Source organism: Schistocerca cancellata, chromosome 5 (assembly GCF_023864275.1).
Source record: "Schistocerca cancellata isolate TAMUIC-IGC-003103 chromosome 5, iqSchCanc2.1, whole genome shotgun sequence".
In the NCBI taxonomy this organism is placed as follows: Eukaryota; Metazoa; Arthropoda; class Insecta; order Orthoptera; family Acrididae; genus Schistocerca; species Schistocerca cancellata.
Genome location: NC_064630.1, coordinates 764,335,000 through 764,362,909, shown reverse-complemented (window position 1 = coordinate 764,362,909; position 27,910 = coordinate 764,335,000). Strand labels below are relative to the sequence as shown.

Sequence of the window (27,910 nt, the reverse complement as noted above, 5' to 3'; positions counted from 1 at the left end):
TCAGCTGTGAATGTCATAGCCAATGTGAGATTAAACATGATTGTAATGAGTTATTTATTGAATTTTTATTCCATTTGTTTCCAGCTGTCATAGCCGATGATGGTGGAAAGCAACAAATTCTACATAAGCAAGCGAGAGACTTAATTTGTAGGAGACTTGATTTCTTCATGCACAGAGGATGTGTGTGCGCATACTGCAACTGTTGCTTCAAACCGGCAACACTGCAACCCCTGTCCATGGACCGCCATCATTTGTGAATCAGATTATAGGCAGTTAGCATTTGGTAGTGGTGAGAAAATTGGAATTAATTATGTTTCCACTGCTGTTGAGAGCCACGTGCCTCCCCTTTCCTAATACTTTCCTTCTTGGCCTACACATCTTTCCTTCCTCCCCACTGCCACAATTATTTGCTCTCCCTCCTCACACCCATCAATCGAGCAAAGTGGTGCAGTGTTAAGACATTGACCTGCATTTGGGAGAACAGCAGATCAAATTCCTGCCAGACAATCCAGAGTTAGGTTTCCTGCAGTTCCTTAAAATCATTTAAGGAAAATACCATGGAGTTGCTTAGCAAAAGGGCATGGTCTCCCCCAACATTTGTTTGTGCTCTGGTTCTGTTCACTGGTGAGATGTTAAGCCCTAATCTTCCTTCACTCATCAGTATTCAGAACTGCTGAAGGTGCAGGAGATGAAATGAGCCTTTTTTGTGATTTCTTGATGACCCTTGGAAGCTAGTTCTCAAATGTCCATCTTCCTGCTGTAGCTGGGTTTTATAACAAGTTTTTAAATAATGGATGCAACATGCCTTTCGTTTAACTTGACTGGTTTCCACATTTATTATCCCTCTTGAAAACACAATGAACAGCTTGTTGATAAGATTTCGTACAGAATGTTAAACACAGTAGACATGTGCAATAAAATACTAAGCATTCTGATAGTGGCAACATTTATACAGTGAAATTTCATAAGCAAATTCTGATGGATGAATGTCACAAAGTTGGTATTCATGACATAGCTACTAAACACAATAGATTTTTTGATAACTGATGGCGACACACAGATGTTCATGTTTTGAAAGATACCCACAGGATTTTAAATGCAGAACTTTACATACTGATGAACTTTTACGGAGATGTGAACCAGATGATAGCTAGGCACAGACGTTTTACATGTAGATGTTATTGAGGTCATCTACAGCATGGACTCTGATACTGAAATGTCAACTAGTTGAAAGCTAGCTGCAGACACAAAAGAAGTTCATAAGAGATAGTTATACATAGATGTTTGTGAGTTGGTGGTGCGGTGGCCCGGTGTAATGTTAAGCTCTCTCTATACAGCTTAAGCATTTTCATGGACTTACTTGTTGAAGAATGCTGGTTCTGCTTTCTTGCAGCACCGATGTCTTCTGCTAGCACCGGACGCTTCTCCGAAGTTATCACTGCTAGGAAGGGGAAATTTTCACTCTCTCGCTCTCTCTCTCTCTCTCTCTTCTCATTTAAAAAATACGCTACTCTTGGAATATCATTCAATGAACCAGAACATATTTATTCCCACTTTGTACAAAAAAACAACTAAACTTTATGACGTAAGCCCACATATTAATGGGCATCCAGAATCAGTTAATTACACATTTTTGAACACAATTAATACATAAGCTTTTATCGTGGCTGACCATCCACGTCCAGTCCAAGTACTCTCAATAGCAGTTCAACGTCTAATAAACAGTCACTATCTCGAGTCATTCCATTTGTTTTTCAACAATACAAAGCTACATTACTCTTTGCAGCCGGCCACGGAGCTTCCAGGCCGTATTTAATTATTCTTGGCAGGTCGCGGTGAACACTTGCCAGCGCCAATGAATTATCTCCCTTCCAGTTTTGCCTGCACAAACAATAAATGGGTGCAGTATTTCATGCTCATCCTTACGCCCTGCTTTAAAATAACGCGTGTTCGAAACGGCTGGAACACAAGTGTCTGGGGGCACTACAGTGGCTGGATGCAAATTGCGGATTTCCAGTCCAGTAGCAGTATTATGCAAACACGTAAGGATAATTAATGAAATTGGTAATTATCTTTGACTTTATAATGGTGCAAGGATCAAAATTACTGGCTGTGTCATTCCATTTAATCAAGCAATAATTTTGCATAACTGAATGTAATATAACTGTAAACATAAAATGTTGAATGCATATTCGGTTGATACAATGTAAACATGCATAGTAGTTCATTAAGTTTCACAAAAATTTCGCAATTAGTATCTTATTTAGATAATCAAATTTCTTACATGGGTCACAAAAATTAGGGCAACAAAAACAGAATGCCAATTCTGGTCCGAGCTGCCGGTGTTGGTGGTCATATGTGCTTGAGGCATGCTGGCTTGTGTGAATAAATGGTCTGTGTTTCTCTTTCTTTTTCTGATGAAGGCCATGGTCGAAAGCTAATGTGTAAGTGTCTTTTAATTGTGCCTGTCTACAAATTAAAATGGAACCTTTACAGTAAGTAGCAATCTACCTTTCCCTTACATATTTCAGGAAAATAGAGAAACCAAATTTGATTTATGGACTGAACATTATAAAACAGCACAAAAAATAATAATGTGCAAACTGGAAGCAAAATGGACTTACTGCAGTGTAGATGTTGCCTCAAACATGGGTAGCCACATAACAGTAATTTAATTGTGTACTGGCCACACTGATCTTCTGAACTTCATCACTAAAGCTGTAATAACAACTTTAAATTAAAACAAAGTTCACTTCTATACTGCACTTTAAAATCTGAACATGTCCAAGGCAGGACGCAACCTGTGGAATTCTTACTACTGCACCTGAGCAGGTATTTCCTCTGCTAAGTCAGTGTGGCCACTGCACCCTCAATATTGCTCACCACATGCACCATAAAAATAAAACAGACACACAATATCTGGACATTTATATTACACATGTTATTTTATATTATTATTTCTTACAATACAAATTACTTTTATTGCAAGTATTATGCATCCATAAGAAGACATAGAGATACACTTCACTCCCCTCAAGTGATATGTCTCTCTACCCTACCACCACAGTTCAGTTATTATCTTAAGCAGTGTCTTCTAGGGCTTAAAGAAGATTCATTAGACATCACTGGAACTTCTTATCCAAGGCTAGAAGAAATTTATACAAACATTCGAGCAACATAGCCACATCGTCAGATTCTGAAAGGCTGCAGAATATGCTCTTTGTCAACAACAATGCAACAAACAAAAAGTTGTGGAACATATAATTTTAGTTACTGCTGTTTTATTGCTTACTAAAAATGATATTGGATGATATTCACTACTTCACATCCATCAAAATATTGACAATTCTGGGATGATTATCATTGATGGTCGATGTTCACATATTGATAATGAAACTGAAATTAGTACTCGTGATATGCCAACATAGGACATCCCTAATTCTGACCCTAAGACTTATCTCAAAAGATATACTGAAGGAAGTCAAACCTACATTTATAGCTTCAGAGATAGCATTTGACAATGTTGACTGAAATATTTTCACTAAAATTCTGAAGGTAATTGCAACAAAATGCAGGGAGAAAAGGTTATCTACAACTTGTATAGAAACTACTCTGCATTTGTAAGAGTTGAAGGATGTAAGAAAGAAGCTGTAGCTGAGAAGCCACTGAAACAGTGTTGTGGTCTACTGTCACTGTTACTCATATATACACTGAGCAATCAGTAAACCTTATTAGAATTGTGACCAACTGACTATACTTATTTTTTTATAATTTTATTTTTGTGATTTAGGACCAAAATCTATGGTGATATCTTTATCACAATACCTTTGTAAGCTGTCATTTTGAAGATAATTATATTTCCCACTATAGAAACGAAGCAGTTTTTTCCAGCTTCATAAGTGACGATAGTAGTGATCTCATGTCGACTAGAATCTGATTGTTGCAGTAGTTTTTATACGCCAGGCACAGTGTACTGCCAAAAGTGTCCAGCACATCTAGATGTGGTAATACAGGGAAAAAAGGTTTTTGTAAAACCACTAAGTCGGTGGTAAGTATGGCTCGCGAGGTTCACAAAACACACTTTTAATTTTGGGGTAAGTATATTTCCCAAGCCCCTCTGAGAAACCACTATAGCGGTAAGCATATTTCGCAAGAACTTTTGAAACAACGTTATTTGGTAATATTTATACTTTCCAGGCCCTAAAAAAATCTATATTAAAAAAAAAAAAAAAAAAAAAAAAAAACCACAGCTGGTGCAATGGACTACCACTACATGCCAGGAGTATACAGATGTAATACGATGTATTCCCATCAGGTAATGAAATACAGTAAATGGGAAATGGAAACATATCTCGCACAGACTGTGAAGGAATGAGGCAATCATGGAGAAATTTCGAATGTGTTGTGAGTCGCTGATCTTTCAAAGTGCCACCGCGTCCTCTACATGCGGCGCTGTCAGCCAGCCATGCAGCAGCACCGCCACCTAAGCGGCCTGCCAGCCAGCGCCCACTAGACTTGGACTCAGTTATGATTTGACTGTTAAAGTGTACACACGTCTTACTCTGTTTACTTGATCTGTGATTTTCATATATTGCATCTTCCTTGAAATATATTTGTTCAACTTGAAGTTATAACAACTGGCGACGAGGTAGTGATTTTTCTTTTCCATCATTGATCCACGTGTTTCCATGGCTACTTTAGAGCAACTATTGCAAGGTCTCATAGAACAGCAAATGCTTCTCACAAATGCGATTTGTGATTTCGTCACGGCATCAAATGCAGGGCGTCACTCGTCATTGTCTCTACCTACTTTTCCTCCTTACGACGAGACGGCGGAAGACTGGTATGATTACAAAAAACGTCTTTGACACCACTTCTTGCCATTTCATGTCGCGGACGAACAAACATGTAAGTCTCTGTTCCTTTCATGGATTTCACCTCAAATGTATCAGTTGTTGTCGCAATTGGTTCCTTTGAAAGATCCTGCGTCTTTGTCCTTTGCTGAAATGTGCTCACTTCTGTCTGTCTATTTTCAAAAGCAAACGTATGTGGTAGCCTCTCGTGATGCCTCTTATCGTTGTCAAAAACAACCGAATCAATTCTATCGCGCTTGGGCTGCTGAACTTCACAGCCTCAGTAGAAAGTGTCAATTTGTTACTGAAGTACACAAAGAGTCCTATGCCGATTCCAAGGTAGGGATGCTACTATCCGTTCGGCGCCCCACAAAGAAGTTAGGCAACGTGCACTTCAGTTGGCAAATCCGACTCTGGATGAAGTCCTATCCATCGCTCAGTCTTTTGAAATTTCTCGTGCCGCTAGAGCGCAAAAAGAGGCATGGGGCGACGTCGGGTAAATACAACCTCTGTGCGATGTTGACAAAGCATGTGGCGTGTTCCCGCTGGCCGACGTGGCCGCAGTATGCTCCCAAGTGCAGCCTAGCCTCGGCCTAACCGTAAACAAACCTCTAAGAAACTGCAGCAAAACCCACGGCAACTTTCTTCATGTCTGCGGTGTTTGACGAAACATTCACGAGAAGATTGTCCACAACATTGGGCCATGTGTCACAAATGCAAAAAAAATGGTCATATGTCATCCATTTGCAAATCTGACCGCATACATGATGTTCATGAACATGACGCTGATTCTGATTCTGTGTTGTCTGTCAATTGTACTTCTTCCCTTTCAGGGAAGTTATTTCTCACTGTCCAAATACTTGGTTGAGATGTTCGTATGCAGGTGGATACTGGTTCTGCTGCCACTAACATCAATTCTCAGACGTATCTTCAGTTGAGTTCTCCAATCCTGTCACCTGTCACTAGGCAATTACGGACTTACAATAAACAGATTTCTCTCTTGGGATGATTTGATGCTGAGGTATCTTACAAACCTGTCATTCGCACTGTTCCCATTTTTGTGGTCGACCATAGTAACGCGGAGAATCTTTTTGGTTATGATGCCTTTCGCGTTTTTGGGTTCTCCATAGATGACTGTCAATATCGTCTCTGATGCTATTCCTTATGCTCAATTCGATTCCTTGTCTATGACATTTTCGTCCCTTTCTTCTCCTGGGTTAGGCTGTACAAACGACTTTGAAGCTCACATCACGCTCAAACCCACTGCTCGGCTTAAGTTTTTTCAGGTTCGGCCCATTCCTGTGGCCCTTCGTGATCAGGTCAAATGGGAGCTGGATCGTCTCACTGCTTCAGGGGTCTTGCTTCCTGTCACTTCCAGTGAGTGGTCCTCTCCTGTCATTGTCGTTGCTAAGCCAAATGGTGATATTCGTCTCTGTGGTGATTTCAAAGCCACTGTAAATGCTTAATGCCTTATCGACACTTACCCTGTGCCTCAACCTGAAGAATTGTTCACTAAACTTGCTGGAGGCCAGTATTTTTCTAAACTTGACCTGTCAGAAGCTTATCATCAACTTCCTCTCGACGCTGCTTCCCGGCAGTTTCTGGTCCTTAACACGCCTTTTGGCCTCTATCAATACCAATGATTGCCATTCGGGGCTGCCAGCACCCCTGTTCTCCTTCAGTGATTCTTGGAACAATTATTGCTCACTGTCCCTGGGTGCATAACTAACCTAAAGACATCACACACATCCATGCCCGAAGCAGGATTCAAACCTGCGACCGTAGCGGTCGCGCGGTTCCAGACTGAAGCGCCTAGAACCGCTCGGCTACTGATGCCGGCTAGTAGTCTGGATAAATACTTTATTTATTCGTCATCAGTGGTTGTTCAATCATCTTTGCTTATCATCGTACATAGTATTTCGAGCTAGCTGTGACTGCAAAAACGACAATGGAAGACCCAGAGTTTAATGTGCGTCGAGGCGAAGTGCTTGTAAGCATATAAGAGAGAGTCAGGAAGCCACCTTCCTTTTGCTGCTGCCCGGATAGGTTGAACATTGTTGTCACTGGCTCAATCACTGACGAACATCTTCCAAATCTCCGCACAGTTTTTCATGTCTTACAGACTGCCGGTCTCAAATGTGATCTTCAGAAATCAAAATTTTTTCAGGCATCTATCACATACTTGGGGTTTCAACTCTCTCGAGATGGTATTCGTCTGCTTCGGCAACCTGTTGCTGCGCTCAATGCCCTTCCTCACCCTACATCTGTTAAGGAACTGCAGCCCTTCTTGGGGAAAATAGCATACTATCACAAGCTTTTACCGTTGCTGCTTCGGTGGCTCAGCCGTTGCATCGCCTGTTGCATAAAAACGTGCCTTTTCACTGGTCCGCGTCATGCGATGCAGCTTTCCAGAAATTGAAGACTATGCTGAAACGGGCCCCGTGTCTGGCTACTTATCAACCTGGTCAACATCTTGTTCTTGCCACGGACACCTCTCAATACGGGGCCGGTGCAGTCCTTGCGCACCATTTTTCTGACGGTTCTGAACAACCCATTGCTTATGCCTCCAAAACGCTCATGAATGCCCAACAAAAGTATTGTCAAATTGAAAAAGAAACTTTGGCCATTATTTATGTTCTTCATAAGTTCGTTGTTTTTCTCTATGGATCCAAATTTCATCTTGTTATGGATCACAAACCACTTGTTTCCTTGTTTCATCCATCAACGTCACTTCCCGACAAGGCTGCACACTGCCTCCAGCGTAGGGCTCTTTACTTGTCTCGTTTCAATTATGAGATTCATTTCTGGCCGACGGCTCAACATGCAAATGCTGATGCACTGTCTCGCCTTCCCAGGGGTCCTGATCTGGCATTTGATAGGGACGAACTTTTGTGTTTACACCTGGATGTTGCCGAGCAGCGGGTTGTGGTTGGGTTCCCCATCACCGGGGACTGGCTGGCGACTGCTACGGGTTCTTACCCTACCCTCTCCCGGATTTTACGCTGAATTCAGAAGGGTTGGCCAGATCGTCCATCCACAAAGACTTCTGATCCATTGCGGAACTACTACGCTTTGCGTTACCGCCTCACGGGTAGGGATGGTGTTATCCTCCTTTCCACCGAAAATGCTTCGCTGCGTGTTGTGGTACCTGCGTCTCTGCGTGCTTCGGTCTTGCGCCTCCTTCACCAAGGGCACTGGGGTGTCTCTTGCACAAAATCTCTGGAGCACCATCATGTGTACTGGCCCGGCATCGACTCTGAAACCGCACACAAGGTCGCTGCCTGCGGCCTTTGTCAGTCACAGGCCGCCGCCCCGAAGTCATCTTTGTCACCGTGGCCTTCGCCTGAGAACCCCTGGGAGCGTATTCATGCTGACTTCACGGGACCTTTTTTAGGTACTTATTGGCTTCTCGTTACTGACGCCTACTCTAACTTTCCTTGCATTGTCCGTTGCCGCCTACCACCGCGGCAACCACCAATGCTCTAGCTCACATTTTCTCTTTGGAAGGCCTTCCCTCTACTCTTGTTACTGATAATGGTCGGCAATTTGCCTCTTCCGAATTTGCAGATTTTTGTGCCCATCACGGCGTCATGCATGTCATGGTCCTTCCGTTCCATCCACAGTCAAACAGTGAGGCTGAACGACTGGTCTGCACATTTAAGGCTCAGATGAGGAAACTCCTGACTTCTTCTTCTGCTGATGATGCGCTTCTCCAATTTCTGGCTTCTTACCGTTTCACCCCCATGGGCGACCACAGCCCGGCTGAGCTCTTACATGGCCGACAGCCCCGCATGCTACTTCATCTTCTGCGGCCTTTCATCTCACGGTTGCGGGTGCCTTCGCTTGGCGCTGACGACCTTGTATGGGTACGGGGATATGGCAGGTGGCCAAAATGGTGTCCTGGCCGCATCTTATGACACCGTGGCCAATGCCTGTATGAAATCCAGATGGACACGGGTGTTGCAGTGCGTCATTGGGACCAGCTTCAGCCTCGTGTGCCGGCAACGCCTGTTCCAGATGCCGCTACACCACCTTCGGCTCTACTTGACACTCGGGATACTGGAATCTCTCATTACTCACAATGCAGTCCTCTCACCATCATATCGGTGCCAGCACAAGAACTGGTGCCACCAGGAGACGTGCCCATGCAGGAACCAGATGACCATCATCTGTCGGAGCAACTCTATTCGCCTCCTTCTCCTACGGACACATCGCCCATGTCTCCTGTTATAACAAATGGACTTGCCGCAACAGGCAGATTGGTGCACAGGGCCCCAGCAGATTCGACCCCCACGTCTCTTGTCATCTCGACCCGTTATCATCGGGGACACTTCCGTCCGCACAGAAAGCCTCCTCCTCGACAACACTTATGGACATTAGCAATCTACAGGCCACCTCCATCAAGACCTGTGAAAAAAATTAAAAGGGGGGAAAAAGTGTTGTGACTCGCCGATCTTTCAAAGTGCCGCTGCGCAGTTACGCGCATCCTCTACATGCGGCGCTGTCTGCCAGCCATGCAGCAGCAGCGCCACCTAAGCAGCCAGCGGCCGCTATCCTTGGACCCAGTTATGATTTGACTGTGAAAGTGTACACACGTCTCACTCTGTTTCCTTGATCTGTGACTTTCATGTATTGCGTCTTCCTTAAAATATATTTATTCAACTTGAAGTTATAACAAAATGAAATACAAACTTTGAGATTTTTCAGTGACACTGTAATTCCAGCAGAGACAGCAAAAAACTTGGAGGTGCATTTGAACAGAATGGATAGTGTTTTGAAAAGAGGTTATAAGATTAACATCAACAAAAATAAAACAAATGTAATGGAATGTAGTCAAATTAAATCAGGCAATGCTGAGGGAATTAGTTATGCAAATAAGATATTTAAAGTATTTGATGAGTTTTGCTATTTAGGCAGTAAAATAACTGACAATCTACTGCAATCAGTGGACAGCTTTCTATGTCAGTACGACTACAAGCCAGCTGTCGGATAAGATGAATGGTCACCAGCAAACTGGGGCCCAAGAGCAAAACTGTCAACCCACTTGCAGAAAGTGTAGCTGAACACAACATGCTCTTTTCTGATTTACACAAATGCAATTTATCCATGCAACACACCCTTCACACCTCATCAATCTCCATTAACCCACTAACGCCATGCCTGCCAACCAGCAATTTCCTCTTCCTATGTTCTGTCACCTCCTCTCAACCCATGTCTCCATGTGACCTTCATCAGACACCACACCCCAATGGCTCCTGTACCTGTCCATCATGTGCCCAGTCCATGGACCTGCCATCCCTCCTCCTGCATTCTTGATCAGCAAACCTACTGCCTCTCTCTGAGCTGCTAGCTGCCCACCCCCAAACACCTCTTCCTGCTTCTCCCCCCCCCCCCTCCCCCTTACCCACCCCACCCCAGTCCACCTACTAAAAGCAATCCTGTGCCTCTAGCACAAAAAAGATTTATTCCAATTATTTTTCTTTCTCTTTTGTGTGTGCCTGTCGATGACTCAATGATTCTGCTATTCAGTAAGTGGTCTCCTAAATATTTATATTCTACCAGAACTATATTCATATATTATTAACCACTGTTTTAACAAATTAACCAATTCCTTATAAGCAAGGATTGGAAATTCCCTGACAAATACCAATCCTTTTGTAGGACTGCCTCTATTCTTGCTGAAAATTATAACTTTGTAGATATTATTGTCATTCAGGATTTGTGAACTGTCAAGTATATATCCATGTGTGTGAGCAAAGGCATCAACTGGAGTTGTATACAGCATGTTCAGCAACTGTGTTGTCAGATCTGATGTTACCCACAGTTTGACGGTGCCTATTTGTGGAGATAAATAAATGGTTATTTCTCAAATCTTCACGTAATATCATGTGCAAAACAGCTAATAAATGTGTGAGTGGTTTCTCAATTTCATTTTGCACTTGTTTCCATTCTGGAATATTCATTATCATAATCTTTTATTATTACAGTTATTCATGGATTCTTAGTTTATTTTATACTAATTAACTTAATTTTGATTTATATTATAGAAATATCATCCATCAAACATACAACTTCCACAGAAGGTATAACTTTTATTGGAAAGTATATACATTTTGTTTTGTACAAAATTTACACTTAATTTAAAAAATGTACACATTTGCAGTATTTTATAATTTACAGCTGCATGAGGCCATACTGTGATACAGAGTAAAAATCTCACTTCAAGCTTTAACAACATTACAAAAAGCATATTTTAATACTTACCTCATAGAGGAAGTGTTAGCAGGCATAATGAGAAAGACTGCAAGGTGTTATTCAACTATTGGACAAAGTTCTTGATCCGATGTAGACAAAATAAAACGTACATATTCACACAAGCTCAACTCTCACCTGCATGAGCAATGTCATCTCCAAGTGTTACAGCCCAACCATGTCCTGAAAATTTCATGAATAATTTGCTTAAGCAAGCAACAGAAACTCTGATTGTACACTGTCTTGGAGGTCCTGTAAGACTTGTCAGTGTACATCCCTGGTCTGTAGGAACTGATACATCAGTTTAAAGATTTATTGCATCTCACTATTCTCAGTTAATTATCCAGCTGCACGATGAAACAGAGGCAGGACTCCTGCAACTGGAAGCCACTCTTTTCTCCAATGAGCAACTGAAAAAATCAGATGAGGAGGCTGCAGGTTCTGGACAATCATTTGTCAATACGCCATGCAAGAATATGCCTCTAGAGACAGACAGAAACTCAGACCCTCCAATTGAAAATCATGAAGCAGAATCACAGAAGGCCTCTAGGACAGATAGAGTTAATGATGAAGATATAGCAGCCACACAATCCTGTGCCATTAGACACAAATGTGCTAAAGCCGATATTCTTCGAACATAAACACAGTGGCAGTGGCAGACGTGGAAAAATGCTCTCCTGCTCTTCAAACTGAACAAGAAACAGCAGTAGAAAGAAAGTCCTCTTAGTGACTTTGAAAACAGAATGTGTTTGTCTGGAACGTCCAACTTCAGAGGCAGTGAAACATCTGTTCATTCAGCAGCAGAATAAAGTAGGTGATCTCACTGTTCATCATGACCAAGCGGGAGACGCTCCTCTGAAGAAGACAGTTCTTGGTTCTATGAAGTCTTCACCAGTGGAAACCCATGGCAGGAATTTCATAATTTTATGGAACTAGTGACACACTTCAATGGGAGTTTAATGGGTCCATTTTCCGTCCTTGAAAGTAAATCTTCACCCTTCTCAGGAGGCACTAATGTGAACTGAATCCACATGTTAGAGCAGACAAGCTTGGAGTCTGAGCATAGCTCAATCCATGCTTACACATCACTTGCATACTGTGATGATCAGACGGATCTGCAACAAATTCTTAGTGTTGCCCTTTTTTAAAACTTGGGCTTAGTGTCTGGAGACAACAGTGGCCATATGTGTGCACGCTGTGGTTCTGTAAATGTGTGAGAGTTTAATTTGTCTATGTCTGAGAAGGAATTAGTTCAATAGCTGAATAACATCTAGCAGTATTTGTCACTGTGCCTGTATGCCACCCAACTATATCCTTTTCGTACTGTTAGTCCATTCTGGATTTTCCATTGTTCCACTTTCTGCTCTGCCACACACACACACACACACACACACACACACACACACAGTTCCAGCCAATGACCATATATGCAATTTAATGAAGATAAATAAATCTCCAGTTTTAACAGCAAATCCTTAAGTTATGCACTTCTATATATATATCAATTATTATGTACCAAAAACAATTCTACAGTAAACTATGTCAGATTTCTTATAAAAAAACAACAAAGGAGTAAAGGTAACAACTTACCATATACTTGATGTCAATGTTGTTTATGAGTCTGTCCAACTGATCACTGCATCAAGTATACAATGAGTAATTACCTCAACTCTTTTCACTATCTGTCTTCTTTACATGACATTCCAGTATTGTATCAGATTTCTTACTGAGGATGATTTGAACTTTACAAAACACATACAGTGAAACCAAATTACAAAAAAATGATGATAAATACAGGAAACAAATTCTGTGTATATTACAAAAATAGGCACAAAACTAAGTTGTATAAAAAGACACCACTTAGTTTATGGTTCACACATTTGTACAACACATATTTCCTTGGTTTTGCTATTTGTACAACAGAAAAATGCAGTCGTTCTTTGGAAATGACCATGCTAAAGCACACCAAAACACACAAATCTTAGAAGGTCACTGCATTTGTTTTTATGACATTCAATGTCGATAAAACTGCAACTTTTGTAGACAAATACAATTTGTCTACATTAAACAATACAAGCAACACTGGTGTATAAAAGCCCAATACAAATCCATTTCAGAACCAAAGATCTCCCCCATCATCATCATCATCATCCTTTTTGTTTTGTTCTACTTGCTGCAGTTCAGAATCCATTTGGAGTGGCAGCTGTGGAGTGTCTTCATGCACTGATTCTGGCTCTTGCATTGACAAAGGTGCAGGAACATGTGATGGTGTGGATACCAAATGTGATGCAGCACTCTGAGGTTCATCCTCATCTGACTCGCTAACCTCTAAATCGTCGTGTATTTTGTCACGCACTTGGCTTTGTGACTCTTGACGCTCTGAGTCTCTGTGTTGTGGAAGTCCTTGCAGGAGGAAGTCTGATGGATCATAATTTGGATCTACATCCATACTCTCTTCTGAAAACGATAAAAATTAAATTCTACAATTATATCTAGCAGTTATGTGAAACAAATTATATCTAAAACACTGATAATGACCACAATGAAACATCTAAATGGCATATTGATATACTTAATCTGCATTTCTGGTTTCATATAGCCTAGATGATTACCAAAGCATGTTTATTATATTCATAACAGAAAAGTACATAAGGTTTCCAAGTTATAATGGGCACATGATTTTACCAGAGATGAATCACTTTATCTTTCAGTACAGGTGTAGAAGTCTGATCAATTGGAGGATGAGAACAAATCTGTGGAATGTGTATGAATATATATGTACTGTAGCTACCGAAGTTTTCTCTCTTTAGTATTATAGAAATATATTTATGCATGAAGGTTATAAATAATGAACCTCTCCCTCAGGAGATTTTCCAAGACTGTAATAATACCCACATCAAAATAAGTTTTGCATCACCCTGGTTCCCAGAACTCCTGAAGATAGATGTTGACTGTGGATACTGTATCACAGACACAGTCCCTTTAACTGTTCAGAAATGTCACTAAACCCATCCAAAGATGTAAACAACCATGCATGAGTAGCAGCTATTAGACAAAGGGGGGTCCAACAGCCTATCAGTTATAGTCATTCCACCAGGAAGGAGGTACATGGCTCGTGTTGTATGTAGTTCAACCACGCCTAGACGGTCAATACCATGGTTCAATCGTGTCCGCACTGTTACTCAACAAGGGAAGCGTCCAGGCACCTCGAAGTGAACCAAAGTGATGTTGTTTGGACATGCAGGAGATACAGAAAGACAGAACTGTCGATGACATGCCTCACTCAGGCCGCCCAACGGCTACTACTGCAGTGGATGACCACTACCCACAGATTATGGCTTGGAGGAACGCTGACAGCAATGCCACCATGTTGAATAATGCTTTTCATGCAGCCCCAGGACATCGTGTTACAACTCAAACTGTGCGCAATAGGCTGCATAATTCACAACTTCACCCCCAACATCCATGGCGAGGTCCATCTTTGCAACCACGACACCATGCAGTGTGGTACAGATGGGCCCAACAACGTGCCGAATGGACAACTCAGGATTGGCACCACGTTCTCTTCACCGATGAGTGTTGCATATGCCTTCAACCAATCATCGGAGACGTGTTTGGAGGTAACCCGGTCAGGCTGAATGCCTCAGACACACTGTCCAGCGAATGCAGCATGGTGGAAGTTCGCTGCTGTTTTGAGGTGGCATTTCGTGGGGCTGACATATGCCACTGGTGGCCATGGAAGGCACCATAATGGCTGTACGATACATAAACGCCAGCCTCCAACCTATAGTGCAACCATATGGGCAGGATAATCTACATCTACATCTACATCCATACTCTGCAAGCCACCTGACGGTGTGTGGCGGAGGGTACCTTGAGTACCTCTGCATATGCCTTCAACCAATCATCGGAGAGGCATTCGTCTTCATAGATGACAATTCGCGGCCCCATCTTGCATGTCTTGTGAATGACTTCCATCAGGATGATGACATCACTCAACTAGAGTGGCCAGCATGTTCTCCAGACATGAACCCTATCAAACATGCCTGGGATAGATTGAAAATGGCTGTTTATGGACGATGTGACCCACCAACCACTCTAAGGGATCTACTCCAAATCTCCATTGAGGAGTGGGACAATCTGGACCAACAGTGCCTTGGTGAACTTGTGGATAGTATGCCACGATGAATACAGGTATACATCAATGCGAGAGGACGCGCTACTGGGTATTAGAGGTACCGGTGTGTACAGCAATCTGGACCACCATCTCTGAAGGTCCCGCTGTATGGTAGTACAACATGCAATATGTGGTTTTCATGAGCAATAAAAAGGGTAAAAAAGATGTTTATGTTGATCTCTATTCCAGTTTTCTGTACAGGTTCTGGAACTTTCAGAACCGAGGTGATGCAAAACTTTTTTTGATGTGTGTATCTACTGCTCAGTATTTATTGACAAATCTTTTGTAAATTGTGTTTCTTTAATTCACTAGCTCCTCACACAAATGCTTATTTTACACCAGATTCTCAAGAATTAGCATTCCCCTTATCAACAAGCTCTAACGGCATCTAATAATCTATCATTTATATTTAAAATGCGTACATAAACAATAAATGTCTAATGCAACTACCATTAATCAGCAAAACTTTGTGGCAATCATTGAGAAATATATAAATAAATAAATTTCCAGACTACTTCTTGTACACAGATTTCAAGTCTTGGTCTGGCTAAGCAAATCACATTACAATTAGGCAAAACATACAAAGTTTTAGTGTCCACCAGTAGAGATAATGGGAAAAACAGACCTTGTTCCTGTTGGATTTGCTGAACTGGAGGATAATAACCCATATTACCAAGCTGCACCATTGCCTCAGCTGCTTGTTGACTGTCATCATCTGGAACTGGTTCTCCCTCTGATAAAGGTATGTCGTCCAAGTCTTCTTCACTTGAAAACTGCAAATCTGAAACAATGCGCACAAAGATGCAGACTGTATAAATCATTGCAACCATAGAAAAAAACCAGTTAAGGTGCCAAAGCAGTAATCCAATCTTATGAGCTTAAAATCTATTCACTCTGGCATCTTTTGTGACCCTTAAGATAATTTCTAACCACTTGGAAAACTTGGTGAGCATTACAGTGATCTTTGTTTTACAAAATAACAATTTTTGTTGACAAGCACCTGCAGTCATTTGGGCCTAGTGTAGGTCACTAATGATAGGCTATTAGCAACAACTCAGTCACTGCCAATCAGAAACACTAAAATGAGACATTCACAGAGACAAAATTGCATAACATTTTCCAACAAAATAGGCAGACTGAAACTGAACAGGAAATGAACTAACACAACTTGTGCGGCTGGCTGATTGCTCACAAGAGATGGATGTATCAGTCATAAAAATGATCCCATCAACAAATGGACAGGTTTAAATGTCACAATACAGAGGAAAAACAAAATTAACTTGGAACAACCAACAGAGAGCTACTGTCATTTATGTAATAGAGGACTACTTCTCTTAGTATCTGTACAACCTTATGCACATGTGCTGAGAGACTGGACTGGATTGTGACTTTAAAGGGACTAAACAGCTTATCATCACTCCCTCTATTGTACAACAGTATCTAGAAATAGTAAGATATCAATCTTTTCCTATTACAATGATCTCACGATCATGATAAAAAAGGAAATTTTCTAAATATGTATTGAATAAAAGCTTTGTGAGAGGTGGTGTCATATTCTGCACTTATAATAAAAGTTATATCTTGATTACAATTCTTTCTTATCCTTACACACTTTAGTATTAAACCATTTCCTAAGGATCTAAACGAAAAATATGTAGCATACATTGAGAAACACATACGTTGAAGAATTGTGGTCACAACAGAAGTTCTATCATCAGGAAATGTTAAAAGTTAAAACACATGTTGTTATCTAACCTCCCCCCTCCCCCTCCCCATCAATTGCAGCAGCCCCTTCTCCCTATCTCCACTGCAGCAGAATGGAGCAGCCAGTAATAAGTAATAACAAAATTCGCCTTTTGTTTGATTAAATAGTCTAAGCCATGAGGTACATAACTCTTGGAGTGGAGGGGATTGACTATAAGGATCATATATTATGTTGTATGTCGGATAAGGACAGCTGAAGGGTTTTGGAGCCATACTGAAGAGAAAGATGCCCCATTCAAGTTTGTTCTGTGGCCAAAATAAGAATATTAAAGCTGTTAAATTTTATCATAAAAACAACCTATGTATCTTTCACACACAAATGGTATGATCTGACATAATGTTCACAATATTTTTCACCTAGCTTCAGCTAAAGTGATACACTCAATAAAAATGTGGATGACCATTGGGTAAGAAAAAGATGTGCAAAGGAGGGCGGAGACAGCTTCAATCACATCACATTGAGTCCTCTCAAAGTAGGATGAAGCCTTGGGTGGGTCTTGTGTGGTCAATGTGCAATTGAAATAGTACGGGCTGAGGTGTGAATGGGAATTTGGATTGAGCAGGTAGGCATGCTAGGGTACCCACGCAGTCGCGCAAAGCCACTGTGTCAGGGTGGCACACTGGTTAGCACACTGCTTAGAGAATGAGAGACCCGGGTTCAAATCCTGGCCTTGGTACAAATTTTCAGTTGTTGTTTCAGTCTGCATACGTACATATATGTTTGAGACCTGGAAACATTTCTGGAACTATACATTTCCGTTTGATGAAATAGTATGGTTGATTTTCAAGAAATGCAGAATGCAGACAGCCTTGCAGCCTTGTAGCAGCATGGGGCAATTATTTTAACTCTAAATAGTCAAGAACTACTTGTGGATAGTAATGGCTAGCCATTCCTTTATTGTGAATGACAATGAGGAACAAAGTCACATATTGCACTCTATAGCAAACACATATTTCTGTATGGTTTGCTCTTAAACATTACGGAGTTAATTCACAATAGAATTCCATTAAAAAGTAAGAAGAAATTCGCAAGAAGACCAAAGTTGTAGAAACTGATTTATTTTACCAAACTAAAAATTGATTTTCAGCAAGTTATACAGTGAACTGAAATTAAATGTGCATAAAGTAATGATAAGAATTTTTAAGACACTACAATCTACAAGCTACATTACTTCACATGTAGTTTATTGTAGCAGTGTGGGACAACTGTTTTAACTCTAAATAATCAAGGACTACTTTTCAAATACAATAAATTTAATCAGCCTATGGTGTTTTCTTTCTTCAATGCCAAAAACAATACACAGCCACACAATTCAAGGAAAGAAACCAAAAGATGGGATTTCGTTCACAGAACATCTACAAATGAGCTGCACAGTGAGACTGAAAATATTTGCTTCAGTAGTGACTTTGTTTTATTTTAGACATCACAGGTTTCAGGGAGATGAAAATTTAATAGTCATGGGTGACTGGAATTAAAGAGTAGGAAAAGGAAGAGAAGGGAACATAGTAGGTGAATATGGATTAGGGCTAAGAAATGAAAGAGGAAGCCGCTTGGTAGAATTTTGCGCAGAGCATAACTTAATCATAGCTAACACTTGGTTCAAGAATCATGAAAGAAGGTTGTATAGATGGAAGAACCCTGGAGATACTAGAAGGTTTCAGATAGATTATATAATGATAAGACAGAGATTTAGGAACCAGGTTTTAAATTGTAAGACATTTCCAGGAGCAGATGTGGACTCTGACCACAATCTATTGGTTATGAACTGTAGATTAAAACTGAAGAAACTGCAAAAAGGTGGAAATTTAAGGAGATTGGACCTGGATAAACTGAAAGAACCAGAGGTTGTACGGAGTTTCAGGGAGAGCATAAGGTAACAATTGACAGGAATGGGGGAAAGAAATACAGTAGAAGAAGAATGGGTAGCTTTGAGGGATGAAATAGTGAAGGCAGCAGAGGATCAAGTAGGTAAAAAGACAAGGGCTAGTAGAAATCCTTGGGTAACAGAAGAGATATTGAATTTAATTGATGAAAGGAGAAAATACAAAAATGCACTAAATGAAGCAGGCAAAAAGGAATACAAACATCTCAAAAATGAGATCGACAGGAAGCGCAAAATGGCTAAGCACGGATGGCTAGAGGACAAATGTAAGGATGTAGAGGCTTATCTCACTAGGGGTAAGTAGATACTGCCTACAGAAAAATTAAAGAGACCTTTGGAAAAAAGAGAACCACTTGCATGAATATCAAGAGCTCAAATGGAAACCCAGTTCTAAGCAAAGAAGGGAAAGCAGAAAGGTGGAAGGAGTATGTAGACGGTCTATACAGGGGCGATGTTCTGGAGGACAATATTATGGAAATGGAAGAGGATGTAGATGAAGATGAAATGGGAGATACGATACTGCGTGAAGAGTTTGACAGAGCACTAAAAGACCTGAGTCGAAACAAGGCTCCAGGAATATACAACATTCCATTAGAACTACTGACGGCCTTGGGAGAGGCATTCCTGACAAAACTCTACCATCTGGTGAGCAAGATGTATGAGACAGGCGAAATTCCCTCAGACTTCAAGAAGAATATAATAATTCCAATCCCAAAGAAAGCAGGTGTTGACAGATGTGAAAATTACCCAACTATCAGTTTAATAAGTCACAGCTGCAAAATACTAACGCGAATTCTTTACAGACGAATAGAAAAACTGGTAGAAGCCGACCTCGGGGAAGATCAGTTTGGATTCCGTAGAAATGTTGGAACACGTGAGGCAATACTGACCCTACGACTTATCTTAGAAGAAAGATTAAGGAAAGGCAAACCTACGTTTCTAACATTTGTAGGCTTAGAGAAAGCTTTTGAAAATGTTGACTGGAATACTCTCTTTCAAATTCTGAAGGTGGCAGGGCTCAAATACAGGGAGCGAAAGGCTATTTACAATTTGTATATAAAGCAGATGGCAGTTATAAGAGTCGAGGGGCATGAAAGGGAAGCAGTGGTTGGGAAGAGAGTGATACAGGGTTGTAGCATCTCCCCGATGTTGTTCAGTCTGTATATTGAGCAACAGTAAAGGAAACAAAAGAAAAGTTCAGAGTAGGCATTAAAATCCATGGAGAAGAAATAAAAACTTTAAGGTTCGGCGATGACATTGTAATTCTGTCAGAGACAGCAAAGGACTTGGAAGAGCAGTTGAACGGAATGGACAGTGTCTTGAAAGGAGGGTATAAGATGAACTTCAACAAAAGCAAAATGAGGATAATGGAATGTAGTCGAATTACGTCGGGTGATGCTGAGGGAATTAGTTTAGGAAATGAGACACTTAAAGTAGTGAAGGAGTTTTGCTATTTGGGGAACAAAATAACTGATGATGGTCGAAGTAGAGAGGATATAAAATGTAGACTGGCAATGGCAAGGAAAGCATTTCTGAAGAAGAGAATTTTGTTAACATCGAGTATTGATTTAAGTGTCAGGAAGTCGTTCCTGAAAGTATTTGTATGGAAGTGAAACATGGACGATAAATAGCTTAGACAAGAAGAGAATAGAAGCTTTCAAAATGTGGTGCTACAGAAGAATGCTGAAGATTAGATGGGTAGATCACATAACTAATGAGGAGGTATTTAATAGAATTGGGGAGAAGAGGAGTTTGTGACACAACTTGACTAGAAGAAGGGATCAGTTGGTAGGACATGTTCTGAGGCATCAAGGGATCACCAATTTAGTACTGGAGTGGAGCGTGGAGGATAAAAATCGTAGAGGGAGACCAAGAGATGAATACACTAAGCAGATTCAGAAGGATGTATGCTGCAGTAGGTACTGGGAGATGAAGAAACTTGCACAGGATAGAGTAGCATGGAGAGCTGCATCAAACCAGTCTCAGGACTGAAGACCACAACAACAACAGGTTTCAGGAAAATTACGTTCTCATATTCAGGTGTACAAATTTACTACTCAGCTCCGAAATGGTTGTGCACTGTGAATGCTATACTGCATTGTAGAACAGGCGGGCATGCCGCTCTGTACCACACTGCCTCGTCCGCCTGTTCTACAATGCAGTGTGGCATCCATGGCGTGTGACCATCTTGAGCTGGCTACTACATTTGTACACCTGAATATGGGAAAATAATTTTCCCAAAATCTGTCATATTTATAATAAAACAAAGTCACAACTGAAGCAAAACCAAAAGAATCAATAATGCATTGCACATCATTTATTTCAGAGGTCTATCATTTCACGTTGTCGTGACATCCTGTACTGCATACCAGCAAGTTCCATTACATACATGGTCACTTAAACATTGGAAAAAATGTGTTACAACATTATACATATATAAAGAGATGGAAAAATCTTAAGTCAGTCGGCAGGAACTTGCTACATTTTAAAACTGCATTTGTACATACACATTCAAACTACTGTATTTCACTAGGGCTTACCTTCTTCTAGGACATCTTTCTTTCTTGATCTTCCTGCTGCCCTTCCATCTGTCTCATCTCCTTCCACATCAACAAAGTCATAATCATCCATGTTTGATTTGCCAAAACCATGATCTGGAGAACTGTTCTGACTCTACGGAAAATGGAGTTTTATTTTTTACTACAGGATTTAGCAATAAAATAATGTATATTATATGATTTAGGTTAATAAAAATGTTGAGAAATTAAATATCTGGTTACTAACTGCATGTTCAGGTTCAGTGATGGCATAATTTTCTTCTTCGGTTCCCAACCATGTTGGATCCATTTCTGCTTGCTCGAGAGCCCTTTCTTGTGCCAAACTTATGTTGCTTTCAAGTTGTGTTAAATGATCTCCATACTGTAAAAAGTAACTACAGTGACATGTATTTTAAAATATACTCCAAGGTACTACCAACTTATTGCTAATGAAAGTACTCACCTCATCCAAAGTGGCTCGGCATACTTTTACCAAAGTTTCTGCCTTTTGACTGTAAGTTGAATCTTTACCATTGTAAATAATACAATTTTGCAAGATTCTTTCTATATCAGCCAAAAATTCATATCGATTATGATATTTATGGCCTGAAAAAGAGCAAGGTGTGTCATACCATTGTAATTATTTAGTTTTGTTCAAACACCAGTATTTAACTGGCAACTTACATTCTGTTTGTTTGTGAACTGCCTGTAATAATAAGCTTACTGACTGACAACGTGAAATTATTTCATTGTTCTGAACTCAACAATCACACACTCATCACCTCAGAACATGTAATCACAGAAAAGGTATTTCATTTTACATCTTCAAAGCTGCACTTCACACCTTATCTTGTACATAGGCATAACTACTAACAAGCCATAAAGCCCTTCAAACAAAGTGTGACACCTTTTAGCTTTCATTTTAAATATTTATTTCTCAAAAAAAAAAAAAAAAAAAAAAAAAAAAATTGTGTTATACTAGTGAAATACTTGTTGATCCTTGCACCTTCCTTGTTAGACCCCAAACAACTGCAACAAATTATCTTTTTTCTTTTTTTTTAATGTTTCATTTTATTTTATTCTCTTTCTGTTTGAAATACATGGGTCACAAATCTACCAATGCATGTCACTAAATAAGTTCTGCAAAGTGGCAAGTTCTCAACATATTCTTATTCGCGGCTGCGGATGGTTTACTCTTCTTCAGTATTAGTTTCTTGTTGCTTCCTTCTGTGTGACTGACTATTTTTATCTCGTAAATACTTCAAGATTTTACCTTATTTCCAAAACACACACACACACACACACACACACACACACACACTTGTACAGACGGCTTGGAAAAAATATGGAGCCACCAAAAATACAATAATTACCACACCTACTATGGTTTAGGAACCCAGTTAATATTCCACATAGTGCCCCCCCCCCCCTCCCACACACACACACACACACACACTGAGAGGTTGCAAAAAATATGGAGCCAGCAAAAACATGATTACCATACATAATACGGTTTACAAAACCTGTTAATACTCCACATAGCTGCCAGACATCTTGGAATGTATAAATGCAGCTCCTGTACGGTTCTTACCGTATACTGTAATGTGTACCATTATTCCAGCAAAATAGTGGCAAGTTCAGGTAATGACAATGGAGATGGATAGCGATCACGTACTCTTCTTGCCAAAGTAGACACAGCTGGCCAAATGACTTTCTTCTATTGCTAGATAGCAGAGGTTTTATGGCTTCACCACCACATTTTCCTGCTACAGGCATTTGCACCAATGATGAATGGTTTTGGAATTCCAGTTCACCCAGCAGTTCTCTGCTTCTGAAGCTACCTTTGTGTTGTTTTGATGCTGACACGGTACGCAAGTGCGACATTCAGTTCTGCTGTCATCCTCTTATTTTTCGTCACAATCCTCTTCAATGAGCACTTGTCATAATCACTCAACATGCACCTTCGTCTGTGATTTGACTTAGCAGATGATGTTTTTCCACTTTCCCTGTATGCAGTATAAATCTTCGTTTCAGTTACTCTTAAAACACTAAACATTTCATCTCCCTCAATCACGGAAGCACCGGCCATACGAGCATCAACGATGCACCCACATTTGTAGTCATAATGCACTCACAACTACCACAGAGCACTGTTCTGACCATGACTGACACTTGCAACATATTGAGGATACATAACAGTTGCCGCTTGTGGTCAAATACAACAGTGTGACCTGTAGGCTTGGCTAGCATTAGCAGTCATGTTCAAACATGCATTTCTTGTGGTGTTTCCATATTTTTTGTGCAAACCCTTCCTTTATATTCCATCAAAAGAAATATCCTGACCTGAAAGAGAATGAGGTGTTGGTACTGTAAGTAAACAACTTCATCATTTTTAACCTGTCATCTGTCTCCTCAATCAATGTGTACTCCATCCATTTCCTCTGAATTTTTCATCTCGTGTGCTTGATGAAAGTTTGTTTGGTTTCAAATGCTTAAGTCCCTATTTCTACATATGCACTGGAGCATCATAATTATAAACTTTTGCTCTTTATTTTAATTTTATGGTAGTTTCATACCAGAAATAATTTTTGTTAGATCTCTAACAACCATTTTATGGATGATCACTATTATGTCACGAATATTGCAAATATGAACAGTAACATACATATCTACAATTATTTATTTCCCCCTTGTCTGTGTAGTTTCAAACTTCACATCAAACAGTGGAAAGCCTAGGTTTGAATATCAACATTATTATGAAACACGTAGGTTGCAAAAGATGACACACTGAATTTCAAGCAGACACAACAAAAAGACTGTTGCACATTGATCTTTTGGTGAAAGCACATCTCACACACACGACAGCTATCTCCTTTTCATAGTACTGTTAATATTCAAGCTTCATACGATGTACATGATGAAGTGAAGTGCAGGTAGACAAATTATTATGTATGTTTTTATGTTATTCTGCACAAAACGTTTTATAATAAGAATTTTGAGAAATTGTGGAACCTTTTTTTAAATACTAAAAATTCTTTCTTCATTGCATTAACATATGTAAAGTGCTTATGCATGTCAAGTATAGCGTATTGGTGTCCCCCCCCCCCCCCCCCCCCCCCACATTAAAGTAAGCATTCTTACACGACACATTGAAATGGTGTCACACACATTAGCTGTTACACAACTGCTTTGTATCTGAATGGCTTAGATCATACAACAAGATCTACACAACACATTCACTACTTTCATAAAGTGTTTTTTGTAACTACATCTATTTAAAAATGTGAGACACCCCAGTTTCTGTCAAACTACTCCTGCAAAATCTCAAGGTGTCTTGTGGATGTAACAGAATACACTAATCATCAATCTGTATGGATAAATTTGTACTGGGTATGTTAACTTACTTGTGGTTTAAAAACATTACTCTGTAAATTCTTAAGTCAAACCAAAACTACAGTTTACGTATAAGATCTCCTGCACTATTACGTATAAAAAAAAAAAAATACATTGAGAAATATATAAATAGAAGTCTCACTCTGTACTAGGAAACAGATGAAAGCTCCCCACAAAGGAGAGAGAGGGAGGGAGAGGAGGAGTGTCAGGAAGAAAATCTGTGCAACTTACTTTGAACCTTTTTGGCAACTGTTTCTAGATCCATCGGATTCTTGATAACGGTATAGTAGTCCTTCACAAGTTTCTTATTCACAGGTTTGAGGAATGGCCATGATTCAGACATGGCCTTCAGTTTGTTGTTCACGACGTTATCCAAGATGTATGACAGTGCAACCTGGTCATTATCATCCAGTAATGGATTAATAGCCTTCTCAAGCCTCATAAGCCTATCCTCTTTTTCAGCCAACCTGTCTACACACAGACCCAACATGCGGCGAGCTGCTACTGTCAGTGAACTTTTTGTACCTGTAAAAAAAAAATACAGCATTTCTGATATTACAGCAAAATAGTCTTCATTATGTATAGGGATGATTCAAATACAAGCAAGTATTTTGTCATAAAATTCTTATTCATTAAATTTACATTGTTCTTAATTTTCTACATAATGAGTCATCTTAGTCAGGGTGCCCATCGGAACAGTGTGACAAGTGGTTTACTGTTTGTCATGGCATGCAACCAACTTGCAACTTCAGATGGAAATCACATAGTATAATGGAGTAGCACCTATCAGACTGACGTGATGTAACTGAGTCTTATGGCATGCGACACCATTGCCAGATGAATGTGGTGTGCTCCACTTCAATTTTTGCCACGTGTCACACTTGTCTAGTGACACTTTATGAACATGTCTGCTTTGGTTGTTTGCATGTCTCTCTACTCAGAAAAATGAGGAACATTGCTGAGTTCAATATTCATTTTGGTCTAGTGGAGAAAAAAAAATCATGTTTATGATCACAGCAGTGCTGAATACAGCAATGGGAACTCTCAAGATAAAGTGTGGGAAAGGACTGAAAGTGAAAAAACATAGACAGATACAATAATTGAAATTCATCTAATTTATTTATGCATAAGAATGAAGATACAGAATTAAACATAATTATGTATGATGGTTTTCTACAAACATGTTTCTAAATCTTTTACTGACTTGCGGGATCTAATGTAATTCGAATCCTTTCAGTATGAAGCTACATACGTAATCTGTTCTGAAAAGATAATGCTTCATTTGGGCTAAGAAAGAAACCACAGAGTGGATTACTCGACCCAATAGCATTGTTAGTGGGCCACTGTTGGTTTCCTGGCTTTTGATGTGAATTCTCAATGGTATGGCGTAGACTGTGTTGCATAATGAAAGCGTACAAAGTTATGAAATTAACAAATAGCTTGAACTATCACATTAGTTCATTTCACAATTTACTGAAGTATCAAAAAGCAGATCTTTTGACACTAACAAACAAAAAGAATATTCTATAGAATTTCTTCCCCTGGATTATACACAATTAAATATAAACCTTTCATTATTTGTCTAAAAGGCTATGGTCTAACTGTGTGTTTTATGTGAGGGAAAGCTTCATCCACGGCAAAACAATAATGAAATTAGCTGTCGTCTTCTGGCAAAGATTTAGGTTCTAGAAGCAGGAGCATACCTCCAAACAATGCTTTACGGAAACAACTTTCCTTTAACTCTCTGCCATCACTCTTGTGGGCACATTCCCTGTCAGCTGATAAAAATTCAATTTGATTCATTAATCACTTTGAGGTTGAGTTCACATGAGCAAAATGTTTGTGGAGTGTTAGCTGCATGGTAAAGTATTGAGAAACTTCTACATTTAAAGTTTTGACAAACTCTTACCTACCTCTTGTTGTTGACAAATTGCATTGTTCTTCTTCCGACACAATCTAGCATAGACAAATTCAACTTCAATCATGACGATACCCAATAACTCCTTTTTCTAATTTTTTATACTGATTAGACACATAAATTAAAAGGTTGTCATGATACATGATTGAAGACAAACAAAGCCTTAGTTCTTTGAAACTGGCAGTTAAAAGAAAGTGATGATTTGGAACTTTTTGACTGAAATGTTTGCTTTTGCAAAAACTTGAACACCTTTTTCTTCCAAAATTGCCTTTTCTTCATTTGGCTGTATTTAATGTTTCAAAAATGATTGCTTTGTTGAAAAGCAGCAGCATTTTCTCACCAGTGAACTGAATGTGTCTCTGACTTAAGCTGTTTCTGGACATAATCTGTCTTTTCCCACCCAATTCAATGATTACAAAATTGGCAGACTATTAATTTCCATGTATCATGGGCATTCATAGCTGTGTGATCCATGCTTGACAATGCCACAGATAGTACTAGTAGAACCAAACATACAGTAACTCTATTTTAACATTAGGGCAAGAATTTTGCAAAAAACATTGCAGATTTTGTTTTCTAATCGATATAACGCAGAGTGTAGGCGCTATAGGCTATAGTGTCAGATGGCTGCAATTGTAAAAAAATTAGAATTTTGATTGCCAGAGGGGAGAGGAGCAGTCTACAACAGGGCTACCATAAAATTGCTTGCCGAGGTGAGTATTGTTTAACGATGTAGTTCAGGCTCAACCTCTAGCGATGTTCGACGCAACCACAGTTCAAAACATCAGCCAATTATTTTGCCATGTTAAAAGTATTAACATTATATAATCATTTGAATTTTAGGCATTTCTTTGTTATAACATGCTAGGTCTCATGGCTGAGTACTACACTGCATTACATGGCATGCATCTTAAATAGACTATACAACCACCACAAATGGCATGGCACCAGATCGTTGAGCACACTGCTATGTTGTCGTGTTTGTACACTTTTTATTTGCAAACAGATTCTTATGTACGCTATCTTTCCAAATTGGGCTTTGTATTTTGAGACAGAATTCACATTTATTGAAAAGTGGAAATTTTTCCAGTCCCTAGCACACATCTAGCTCTGATGCTGAATCTGTGATTGTC

The 27,910-nt window shown here is 39.9% G+C and overlaps 1 protein-coding gene across 2 annotated transcripts in view; it reads right to left on the bottom strand.

Moving 5' to 3' along the window:
* Nucleotides 1-10,925: 10,925 nt before the first annotated feature.
* LOC126187614 (transcription initiation factor TFIID subunit 1) overlaps nt 10,926-27,910 on the bottom strand; it is a 230,779-nt gene continuing 213,794 nt past the window's right edge. For both annotated transcript variants that reach the window (XM_049928806.1, XM_049928807.1), the window contains exons 23-28: nt 25,091-25,384; nt 21,930-22,072; nt 21,714-21,848; nt 21,470-21,602; nt 15,908-16,063; nt 10,926-13,562 (exon numbers count right to left, since the gene is read on the bottom strand). In XM_049928806.1, the coding sequence (XP_049784763.1) occupies nt 13,219-13,562; nt 15,908-16,063; nt 21,470-21,602; nt 21,714-21,848; nt 21,930-22,072; nt 25,091-25,384 (1,205 nt within the window). In that variant the 3' untranslated portion in view covers nt 10,926-13,218. The remainder of the gene's footprint in view (nt 13,563-15,907; nt 16,064-21,469; nt 21,603-21,713; nt 21,849-21,929; nt 22,073-25,090; nt 25,385-27,910) is intronic.